This window comes from Epinephelus fuscoguttatus, linkage group LG5 (genome assembly GCF_011397635.1).
Source record: "Epinephelus fuscoguttatus linkage group LG5, E.fuscoguttatus.final_Chr_v1".
Lineage (NCBI taxonomy): Eukaryota > Metazoa > Chordata > Actinopteri > Perciformes > Serranidae > Epinephelus > Epinephelus fuscoguttatus.
The window spans coordinates 15,364,741-15,376,973 of NC_064756.1; the positions used below are offsets into that span (position 1 = coordinate 15,364,741).

At 41.4% G+C, this 12,233-nt stretch overlaps 1 protein-coding gene across 3 annotated transcripts in view; it reads right to left on the bottom strand.

Annotated features, from left to right (window-relative positions):
• LOC125888536 (SPHK1 interactor, AKAP domain containing) overlaps positions 1-12,233 on the bottom strand; it is a 208,422-nt gene that overhangs the window by 13,192 nt on the left and 182,997 nt on the right. For all 3 annotated transcript variants that reach the window (XM_049575929.1, XM_049575927.1, XM_049575928.1), the window contains 3 exons: positions 2,075-2,134; positions 1,555-1,695; positions 664-934 (listed from right to left, as the gene is read on the bottom strand). In XM_049575929.1, coding sequence (XP_049431886.1) covers positions 664-934; positions 1,555-1,695; positions 2,075-2,134 — 472 coding nt within the window. The remainder of the gene's footprint in view (positions 1-663; positions 935-1,554; positions 1,696-2,074; positions 2,135-12,233) is intronic.

Consider the following 12,233-nt stretch of genomic DNA (forward strand, 5'->3'; position numbering starts at 1 on the left):
ATTTAGTATTTCTTTTTTAAACTTGATGTCTGCTCAATAAAGACAAATGCAATATAAAAACTGAGTTCTAGTTAAATGTCAGCAATAATGTCAGAGTACTCAACATATTTTTTAACTTTGTCAATGTTTCTTTTCACCTTTCATCTTACTTTGCACTAAAAGTATATTGCTGGCCTTTAAATTCTACAGTGTCTATGTGCGAGGAGTGATTTAATAGGGCTATCACTTCCACTTTTATATCATCTGATAGGCTAAGACCTAACAAACAATGAGCCAATCACGCCTCAACACTACAAACATTGTAAACACAGCTGTTACAAGAATAAAGCTCTATCGTTATGAATGGGGATGATGGTGGTGTGTCTGTTTTTTAAGCTTTTAAACATGACTTTAAAATCAGGATCAAACTTTTAGGTTCTCATTTTTCTAAGCTGCTCAAGAAAGATCAAAACATGTTTTGGAACAGCCACTTCATGTTGCACAGTATGTGGTTAAAATTTTCTGTCAGGTTTTGAATGGACAGCATGATGACTCAAGCTGTGAGTGAATGCAAATGTATCACAGGAACACTGTGAGGTTTTTTTGCTACACAGGAGTTGAAATACCCGACCGACAAACGTGGCTGAAAAGAAAAACCTCTATGGTGGAGGTAATAAAGCTCACCATTTCTGAAACCGTCGTCCTCGCTGTCATCCCCAAGGTGTTCTGAGGCAGTCAGGAAGTCTTCCTCTATGGACGAGATGGAGCGATTGGTGTCGTCGTCGAGCCGCTGTCTGGCTGCCCGGCCCTGCTGAAGCTGTCGCTCCTTCCCCCACTGGAGACCAATCAGGAACTTGTTGATCTCAAAGATGATGTTGCCAGGTTGGGTGGAGCGTCTCTGCCCTGAACACTGAACCAGGCACACACCTGTACTTCTCTGCTGCTGCTGCCCGCCCTGAATGGAACATGTACAGATACCTTTTATCCATGTGCACACAGAGACACATACATACATACATACACATCATGTATATACAAACTTCTACATGGATACACCACTTGACTGTAGATACAGTCACAAAATATAAGATGCAATATAAAAATCTTAAATCTTTGGACTCTGAATTTATGTTGCTCTCATGCCTGTTTTCTTTTCCTTTCCTTTTCTTCAATAACTCACTGAATCTGCTCATGCAAGTTTAATTGTCTGTGCAGGCTCCTCAGGCCATTTATTGATTCAAACAGTGGTTTTATATAATGATGTATTTATTGAGCTTCAAAAAGTTGAATAAAAAATGTAAAATGGTTTTCATGCAAGTCATCCATTGTTGCTCGAAATGTGGTTCTGTGCTGCAGAGGATGAAATGTTTTCATTGGAGTGAACGGGGAGAAAATTACTAGATAAAATGAATGAGGTTCCACCGGTGGATTTTTCCCAGCACAAAAGGTTCAAATCTAATCACACAAAATTGCTGTACAGAGGAACAGCTTGCACTCTCTGCCTCGCACTCCTGGACATCAAATTCAAAGGCTGAAAATACTTGCAAGGATTTGAAGGCATCACCGCAAACTTACCTGAGAGGGGGAGAGTGGGTGGGTTTGGCAAGTATCTGAGGCTTCTAGGCCACCGAGCAGTAGGATCTCATTTTCTTTCGGCTGGTGGACATTCAGCAATTCGACGAGCTTTGGCAGGTCTGGAGACACCGATGCCAATTTCTGTGGAGACATGCCGAGCACAGAGACAATGCTACATGGTCAAATTCAAAAAACAAAAAGCTTTTCTTCTACGGATTTCAAAAGTGGGCCTAATGTGTTCCCTGTGGTTCCAACTCAGAGACACATGAAACTCTTCCTGTGAGAAGTCTTGAGCGATGTGGGATGCTTACTGATCGCTCACCACTGCCACCACCAGCTGCAAAAGGCTCCATATTATTTAAACAAATCAACCCTCTAATTCTGGGTAATGATTTTGAATCCATGGCAACTGAGCCAATGATTATATGATTATATGTCAAATACAGAGAGTAGGGTTACTGGGAGATGAAAAGTGGCTGGGAAATATAAAGGGCTGGAGGAGGGAAAGAATCATTCTCACCTTGATGCTTTTGTCATCTCGATAGTCCGTTTTCTGAGGGTCCAGATTTACAAAACAGATCTGAGAGGGACAAAAGGAGGACAAGACATTAAAGTGACAGTGTGAATGGGGGTGATTATGCCACAGAAGCTGAGCAGGAGTAGGGTACAAAGTGTCCCAGATGTCAGATGTGAGAGTGCTGCAAAGAAAAAGTTACTGCATTGTCTTTCCCAATGCACAAACCCTACAAACCAGACAGAATGATAGCTTTCCTCACGACTCAACTACAGCAGCCGTCTGTTGCGTGTGAATAACCACTGTAAGACACTGTCCCTTATTGGCAGAGCCCTTTGTAAGACGACTGTCTTGTCTCTCATGGGCTGCTAACAGCGGGTGTACATCAGCAATGATTTGCTTTCTGTCTCTGTCTCTCTCCTTTTCCGCTTTCCTCTTCCTTTGTCTCCACTCCTTCACTGTGCTGCTGTCACACCCTCTGCCTCCTTCTCCACCCATCTCACCCACCTTTGCCTCTGGCTGCAGGTTTAATGGTGTGTGATGGAGTCCTCTTGTCAGTGCTGGGAGTCTGGGACTGTCCGCTGGCTGCTGTTTGACTCTACAGCGAACAGCCTCTCATCTGAGTTGGCAGAGCCAAGTTAGTCTTGTGTGGCTAAATGGATAAAGCACGTCACCAGCAGCACGTCTGTGTGCTTTGGGAGAAGTGGCATATTTGAGTCTCAGTCACGAACACATAAATTTTGCTATATGTCTAACTGAATGCTACCATGCTTGTCGTTGCTAATCAAACCTGATGTGAGTCAGTGAAGCAGTCTCAATCTTTTCAATGCGAAACACGCACAGGTGGAATCCCGCTGTCTCTCTTTTACCTCTACCACCTCCATATCCGCTCTGCCTGCTGCTATCTTCCCCCCTTTTTCCCTCTCTAGACCTGCGAAAAATATATATAGTTTCAAATAATCACATCTTGACACACATCGATGTTTGAAATAATTTCCCTTGAACTACCTGAGGCGTGCTTCTTTCATCGAGCTAGGCTTCTAAACAGCCTCGGCGCTTGTGAGATAGCATATATTTTCCATGATTTTCATCTTTTTCTTCTTTCATCTGTGTTTCATATCCAGAAAGTCATGTCAAGGTATAGACGCCACAATAGATCCAGTGTCAGTATCTGTGCACTGTGTGCTCTTTACTACTTCTTCTTTTAAAACCATGTCATGTCTGTCTGCTCTCTTGCTGCAGATTTGAAAGTGAAGCAAAAGAACTGGTGCAACAAATAGGTCAATATACTCACTGGTGTAGATTTTAGGAGAAATGCAGGGGACACATCCACCTTGGTATTTAGAACATATGCATTTGTTCCCCCCAATAAAAACATAAACAGCAGTGGACTTTTGTTTTGACTTAACTGAACATTTAAACCACACATTTTTGCAAAAAAATTCACCAGAATGCAGGTGAATGAAGGGTTTGACACTCAAAATTTTCTGGCAGAGGACCCTAAAGCCCCCAATTCTAATGTGTCCCCCCAAGTTGAAATGAAACCTGCACCCTTGAAAATACTAAAAAATTTATATTTCAAAATTAAACCATAATCCTGCACTTTGCATATTTCCCTTCCTTTAGAAGATAATCTGGGCATCCTCTATAAAAGTAAGAGCTCAGATTAGGAGGGGACGATACAAGGGAGCAACAAAATGTCCTTCAGCTAAAGTGGTAATGCGGCACATTCAAAACAGGCCAATGTCCCCCTCACCTCCAACCAGTCAAACACAATATTTTCCAAACTATTAAGTCTAATGTGATGAAAAGTGTCGCTTGAAAATGGAGTCAGTCGAGTATAAAAAATGGGATGTCAATGACAGCTGACAACGACAGAATATTTGAAAAGGTTTCCCTGTCTCACCCTGATCAAACCATACATTTTTTTCATCTCCTCTGCCCTTCATGGACGGCATGTGTCACCTATAACATTTACCTGAATACCAGAAGCTCCAACACACCTAAACAGTTTGTTCATTTGCTTGTCTGTTGTTCAGATCACTTTACCGAGTGTGATGAGGACCTTTTTGTCAGAATAGCTGTTAAATGTCAACTGCATACACACAGGACATGAGATTATTCTACATCATTTATTGAAGCCAAAGACAATAGCCTGGTTTTGCCACTTGCTGACCTCAGTTGATAAAAATATGGCCTTTAAATTCTGTTTTTTAATAATTCAAGAGTTCGTACATGCTATTGTTTGCGTTGCTGACAGCACGGAATAATAATTTTGATTTTTATTTTGTTCTGTATCTGGATGCAGATATCTGCCCTTTATCTGCATGCTAATGTGCTAAAGCAAAGAATCCCCTCATGGCTTCTCTTCTACACTAGAAAGCATGAACAAGCACCAGCCTACAGAGTTCTAATTTGGTATTTAACAAAATTTTACTTTTCTATAAACACCACAAAATATAAATAAGAGGTTTGGCGCCCTTGCTCAGGAGCACCTCGGCAGTATTCGCTCGCACCAATATTGGAAATCATCCCAGAAAAACTGCAAAGACACCTTCCCCCGCCTGCCAACACATTGCCTGCAGATAACACACAGTTTGAGGAAAAGCGAGGCGAATGATCCACGATTTTGACCTTGAGAAGGGTTGAAGTAATTTAACCCCATCAGACGGTAAGAGCCGAGAGGCAGTTGTTCTAAATTTGGGACAGCAGAGGACCGTCTAGTCATCTATGGGTCCATGTGTGAGACGAGCCCAGGGACACGCTCTGATTCTATCAGACATACAAGAACGACGAGCGCTTGTGCGTCAGCCTGTCTCCAAAGGACTGACCATGTAAACAATAGTTGAGAAATACAAAGAGGGCGAGAGAAAAACAAATACAGAGACAGAGAGGGTGAAAATAATAGTTTGATGTGTGTGTGGATAAATTGATACCATGGAAGTGTGGTGATACACTGAAGGGCGTGAATAGTGCTCCAGAGGAGAGAGACAGCCGGTCATAACACTGTCAGGAGGAGTAGTGTTGACTCATCACTGATCTTTTTCGTTTAAAGTTTAGACAACTAAAGCAACACAGTTACACCTGCAATAACTGATTGTTTGACCTCTTGGGGGCAGCAGAAACAAGCTGTGAACTGTTAGCCAACAGTTGCAGCAGATACAGAGCGGAATTGGAGTCATGTCTCTGTCCACTTGATAAATGTATGATAAATATTCGAACTTCTTTAACTCCTGGTTTGGTCTCCACCACACTTGAGGGAAATATCTGGCTTGTTAGCTGCTAAATGTTCCACTATGTTCACCAGCTATAGTCACTAACTTTGTCTGTTTGCTGTGTGGTGCTCAGCAGGTAGCACATCATTGTTCTTTAGAGCTTAATTGCCGAAACAGCTGCAACTGGAAACAACGCTCGCTATGGGAGTGAAAAGACTGAACCATAACAGCTAAGTTGCAGGCTCGAAAACCAAAACGATGAATTACAAGACACTGTAAAACTTATAAAGTCCCTGATATGTCGTTATAAACTACCTCTTTCACATGAAAGTAATCATGTGATCCAGTGTTTAATATAAGAAGTATTGATTATACTCACGTTAAAGGGGACCTGTTATGCTAGTTTTTTTTCTTAGTTGTATTTTGGGTTACTACTAGAACATGTTTACATGCTTTAATGTTCAAAAAACACTTTACATTATTTTCCTCATATTGCCTGTGCTGGACCACCTGTATTTACCCTCCATCTGAGAACGTTCTGTTTTAGTTCCTGTCTCTTTAAGGACCCTTTCTGAAAATGCCCAGTCTGCTCTGATTGGTCAGCATTTGCGGTTCTTCCAAGTCTGCACCATCATTGCAGCTGGAGAATGACTGCAACGGAGTATAGTGACACTTTCTACCTGGAAAAATCACCAATAAAAGCTTCTCAAACCAAAATCTTCACAGCCTGACATATCCCAGCAGGAATATTACACAAAATCAGGGAGAATGTTTCCTTGATGTTAGCATGTAGCTACATACATCAGTGTAAATCTGTAGTAAGGTGCCTGCAGCATATGGCTTTATAAAGAAATTTGTCCCAAGCTGACGTCCGCTTGCATCCAAAGTAGAAAAAACTTTGGAAACAGAATCTTGACCTGAGGAGCTGGCTCTCCTGTGCTGGTTGTTTTGCTTCTCCAAAGTACAAATCTGTGCATTCCTGACTGCACTGACCTGCAAACACTGCTTATGCCTGGGTGTTTTGTCCTTAGGGTGGACCAAGCTTCTGTCTCAGTGTGCTACTATTGTTGAATGCACAGGGATGTGGTGTTTGTCGAAGTTTCAGAGATTTTCAGATTCTCCTGCAACTTAAGGAATGACAATGTTGTTTCGTTTTGCTCACAGAGATTACTTTTACATACATTTACCTCATTATTTAAAACTCAGATCACATTGAAGAAAAGCATAACAGGTCCCCTTTAAGATTAAGGATTGTAGTCGGGGTCAAAACCAAATATCCTCATTATAATTTTATTACAGCAGTACAAGATTATGATACTTCCTGCTTCGCTAATAATGACGCTAATAATATATATCATCTTACTATATAATGACGAAAACTCTGTCTATGTCTCTGTTCCACGTTTTTCTCCTCACTGACTTGGTCAATCCATGTGAAATTTGGCACAGTGGTAGAGGGTCATGGGAGGATATGAATGAAGCAATATTACATCAATTGGCCAAAGGGGGGCGCTATAGCAACCGATTGAAATTGCAAACTTTGAATGGGCATATCTCATGCCCCATATGTCGTAGAGACATGAAACTTTGCACAGAGATGCCTCTCCTCATGAGGAACAAATTTGCCTCACGAACCCATAACTTCCGGTTATATAGATTTTCTGCCATTTTGAATTTTTTGAAAAACACTTAAAGTCGATCTCTTCCTAGGAAGTTTGACCGATCTGCATGAAACTGGGTGAACATAATCTAGGGGCCAATATCTAAAGTTCCCTCTTGGCAAAAGTTGGAAAACTTACTAAAACTGAGCTTCTATAAGGCAATGAATATTGCAGAGGGCGTGGCTCATCACATAAAGGTGTATAACATCTCAAGGGTTTCACCCATCACCACGCAACTTTGTAGGCATATGACCACACATAATCTGAGGGGACCCCTCCATTATTGACCCCATCAAACAAAATGGAGGCGCTAGAGAGCTAATTTCTTATCTAGGCCTAACCGCCATATGGATTTTTACTAAACTTGGTAGATATGTAGAACAGGACGCCTCAAGGTGACTGGAGAAATTTAACTCTAATTGGAAACTGGGTGGCGCTATAACAACAGAAAAAGGCTTAGAAATGGCTAAAATGCGACCGATCGCTGTGGCTCCCCCTGTGGCCCAATGTTTTCTTTTTCTTCTAATTTTTGGTATGACTAAGTCATGGTATGGTATGCTGTACATGATCACGGAAACGGTCAGTGTGTCATTCTGTCTGTCCCACGTTTTTCTACTCACTGACGTGGTCAATCTATGTGAAACTGCACATAGGCATTGAGGATTGGCATAGGTAGAAGGTGACAAAGCTACCAATGGGTATGGACTAGTATGTATTATTTTAAGATGCTCAAACAAACAACCAGTGCAATACACACAGCATTACGTGTGTCAACACTGGCTGAAGTAGAAATCCGGGTGTCTCTCCGTATCTCCTCGCTTCACTAGTTTCCCAACCCATGCAACTCTACAGCTGTGCTCAACATCAGCCCATCCAACCAAAGAGAAACTCAGGGTGACTCCGACCACCTGTGCTGACGGACCGCTAAAACCAAACTGGACAGTAATAACCGTTACAGGAGGGAAATCTGGAAGCAGCCTCAGGGGCAACTGGCAGTAGAGGAATAGAGCATGTTTTAGTTTAAAAATGTCTGCAAGGTAACACAGAGGGCATCTTGACTTGTCCTTAAAGGGAATTAAAACCACTATGGTTAGTTGCCTTAGTGTTTTTGTTCCCTAAACAATATAACAAGGAGGATAATTACTGCAGTTGTGTCCTTTCAGTGTTATTGCTGACTATGATTAAACTTGGAGACTTCATACTTGGCCTTGAACAATCAAACACAAAGGTCTTCTTACGAACTTTTCTGGACCCTTAAATGTATTTTTGTAGTTTGTAGTTTTTGTTTGTTTTATTAAAAGATGGAGGGTTGTAGGTGTTACTGACAGACAAAATTCACATTAATTTAAGAATACCCAGCAACCAGAAATCCTCCATGTGAGGAATCTAGTGTCTTTAATACATGCAGCATGAAGAGAAGTCCCAAGTGTTCTCTGTCAGCCCTCATAATGTACAGACTTTTACAACATACTGAAACTTTGACCCCAATTTACAACCAACAGCTGCATTCATAAAGGAGATTGCCCTCCATAAAACAGATTCACCAATACAGGAAACTTCCCCCCAACAGACAGAAGGACATGCCTCCAAGATATTGGAAATATGCCCCCGATATAGATTTCTGTATAATTGCCACACCTTCCAATATTTTGGGAGGACAGAATGGTCCCTACCAATATGTGAGTGAACTAATTTGCATTTGCCTCATTCTGACAGTAGTGTGCACAAATACACGGACAAAATGCTTCTCATAAAAGCCCCTTTTACACTGCCAGATTTTCTGTGAATGTTGGGCCTTTTTTTTGTTGGCAAGCTGCGAAAGTTAAGACACAGAGCCGGATTGGCGAGTTGATCCGAGGTGCCCAATTTTCCGCCTTGTAGGGTAGACATATTGACAGAACCTTTTTGGTTTAAAAAGAATGAGGCGCCCTTCCGCCACGGGAGGGGCTGTTGATGACTTGATTGTTGATGACGCTGCACGTGCGACCCACTGGTGGCGGACTAACAGGAAACAGCTGATAGCAGGAATGAGCAGCTAGTAGCAAGAGGGAAACGCAAACCTGACAGACACTGTAAAGATGAGCAACTGGGGAGACAAGGAATTACGCACCCTCCTTGCCCTCGCAAACAAAGAGGCCATTAACCACCAAATGAAGGGGACGGTGAAAGACGGGCCAACTTACGAGAGAATCACCAAAGGACTGACCAGCTGCAGCTTCCCTCTCATGTTTTGTTACTTGCTCACACCCACCATTGCCCCAAAAAAGGCACATTCTGTATGTAAATAGGTAGGCGGCATTTTGCTGCACTCCCCGATTTTGTTTTTATACTGCAATGCTGAAAGAAGACTGATTGGGCTTTCCTGCAAATTTGCACAATTCAGGTAGTGTTAGTATTCCACCTCTAATGAAGAGCAGCGCACAGCTGCTCGAACATTGTCTCCTCCAGAGATAGTCCCACATAGGGGTCTGAAGGGGGAACTACCATGTCAGCGGAGCAATAACGTCAGGCACACTATAGGCCAAGTAGATTTTTTCTCTTGAAACATTATGACTTTGTTCTTATTAAATTACAAGTTAATTTTTATAATACTGCAACTTTTCCCTAACACTTTACTTGAAGGTATCTACATAACTATGACATGACACTGTCATGAACCTGTCATAAACATTATGTACATGTCATGAACATTTATGACTGCTGTCATTAAGTGTCATTTGGTTTTTGTAATCACAAGTTGACATTAAATTTGTTTGGGATGTCCTTATAATGACAACTTGACATTAACCAGGATGACATTACCAGAAGATGTCTTGACATTAACAAGAAATGCACCTCTTTTTGTGTTTATGACAAGTTGACATAATGATTATCATTATTACGACAAACTGGTAATGTCATCCTGGTGATGTCAAGTTGTCATTATAAGGACATCCCAGACAAATTTAATGTCAACTTGTCATGACAAAGACATCTTCTGGTAATGTCACTTTAATTAATGTCAAGTTGTCATAATCAAGACAACCCAAACAACCCACAGGTGTGTTAACTCAACAGGGACAACATTAGAGGAGAAAAGCTGATTTATAGCAGTGGTTCCCAACTGGTGGATCATGGTCCAAAAGTGGGTCACGGGTCCATTCTGGATGGACCACAAGTGATTCGCAGACATGTCAAGTTTGTAAAAAACACACTTTATTTTGAAGTGCAGTGAATTTCTGGCACAGAGGTTTTATTTTGAAGTGCCGTTTCCTGTTGTAGAGTGAGTGACTAACGGACAGCTACTTGACAGAGACAGCAAACTAGCTTGATGACATGGCCAAACTCAAGTATGATGCTGAATATATTAAACTGTGTGGTCCTTGAACTAATGACTAAGGATAAATCTGGACCCCGTGGCTGCACCAGTTGGGAACTACTGCTCTATAGGAGCATAAATATTTGGAAGGTATACAGAATGCCTTGGAGACTTACTGAGTGGGTTACTCTGAGTCATCACCTGAATTTTGTGTTTTTCTTTATATAAATAAAAACATTTCTACAATAAATTGATGCATAAAACTTGAACAGAGTGCAGGAAATGAAGTGTTTGACGCTCAGAATTTGGAATGAGTATTTGATTGTTCACTGTCCTTTGTAAAATCATCCAATATTGATGCAGAGACGGAGTGCAGATAAATCCGAACACTGTAGACTTTGTATTAACTTAAAAAAAATAAATAAATAAATGAAAGTATTCAGCTATTTCACTGCAGCAAAAAAGACGTCACTTTTTTATTGTCGGAGGCTGTGTGTGTGTCCGAGACTGTAACAATGCGGACAAACACACACACACACACACACACACACACACACACACACACACACACAGTTTCAACACAATACAGTGATGGTCAATACAGCAAACCATTACAAACATGTTAGTCTCCTTTGTCCATCAAAGCTTCCCTCCTCCTCAGCAGCCCTCCCTCTCTCTGCTCACTACTCTGATCCTCCCACACACAGCTGCTGCTCTTGGTCCTTCTGTCTCCCTTTTTTTTTTTAAACTGTGGCTCCTTTTTGCTCCTTTTCATGACTTGAAACGCGGTCTTTTTTTTGTTATACTGCACATTTAGTCCTTTATATACGGCAGGATTGTTTTGTGTGTGTGGCCTTTATTCCAAAAAACAACAATAAAATATGGCTACTTAAACAAATTTTGGTTAAACTGGCAGTCCTTGCCGCCCCTGTGAAGCTCTATGGAAAATAACCCTGATGCTGCAACAAAAATATGGGTTCATTGATTCTCACTCTGAGGTCACAAAACTAAACATAGCACCCTCCACTGTAAAGTGTTGTGACTTATCTCTGTGGCTGGCAACTTTAATTATAATCCATTTTAAGTTTAATCTAATTCAAATGAAGTTTGGTGGGGGGGTGACGACATTAAGGCTCAGTGACTCTGCCATATTAATTTTGGGAGGCGACCCACACGCTACACAGTGCTGGTGTAGAAAGCAGACAGGCATGCTGATCTCACGTACTGGTGACTGTAAACAGCCTTGTTTTATGTTCAGACATTTAAATGCGTGCTGATAAAATGCACAACATCAGCTGTTCACGGAACAGAACGGGAAGTTCCATATGATGAAATCACATGCTACACATTGAGGTTGTCCAGGCTATACAGTGTGTACTTGATCCAATGACTGTGCCTTTCTACTGTTGACAGAAACAGGATATATGCAGCGTTACTAGTAGTGAATATCAAACGTGTGTGCGCACACACAATTAGTGAATGGCTGTGAGTTGCTCAGCTTGGAGCCCCCGGCTAAAGAGAACATCAAGAACTGGATGCTGTTCTGCTTCTCCTCATGACATGAATAATATGGATATGTTATGGAAAATGTTAAAACAGGGGATATGGGAATGCATGCATTCCCAAGTGGATCAACGAATGCATACATTCACAAAGGGAACATCGAGTTTTCAGTAAATATGGACAGAAATATGTTAATAGGTTCACCCGAGAGAACAAAAAACACTACGGGGCCATGATGAAATTGGCTAACAGCAGCAGTCAATGCCGAGCAGCTTCTGTGTGGTTGAAATGCATGAATTTTAATGTGTTTTCACATTTGGAGAAGTGCTAAGATGTGTTTTCATCACAGCCTTATTAATGCCGGTCATTATCATGGCAACATTGTTTTGTTTAATCTTCAGAGGAAAGTGCATATGAACAAAAACATCTAACACTAAACTGACATTTTTGTGATAGTAAGGTGCAGGCACCAGCACTTAATCACACTA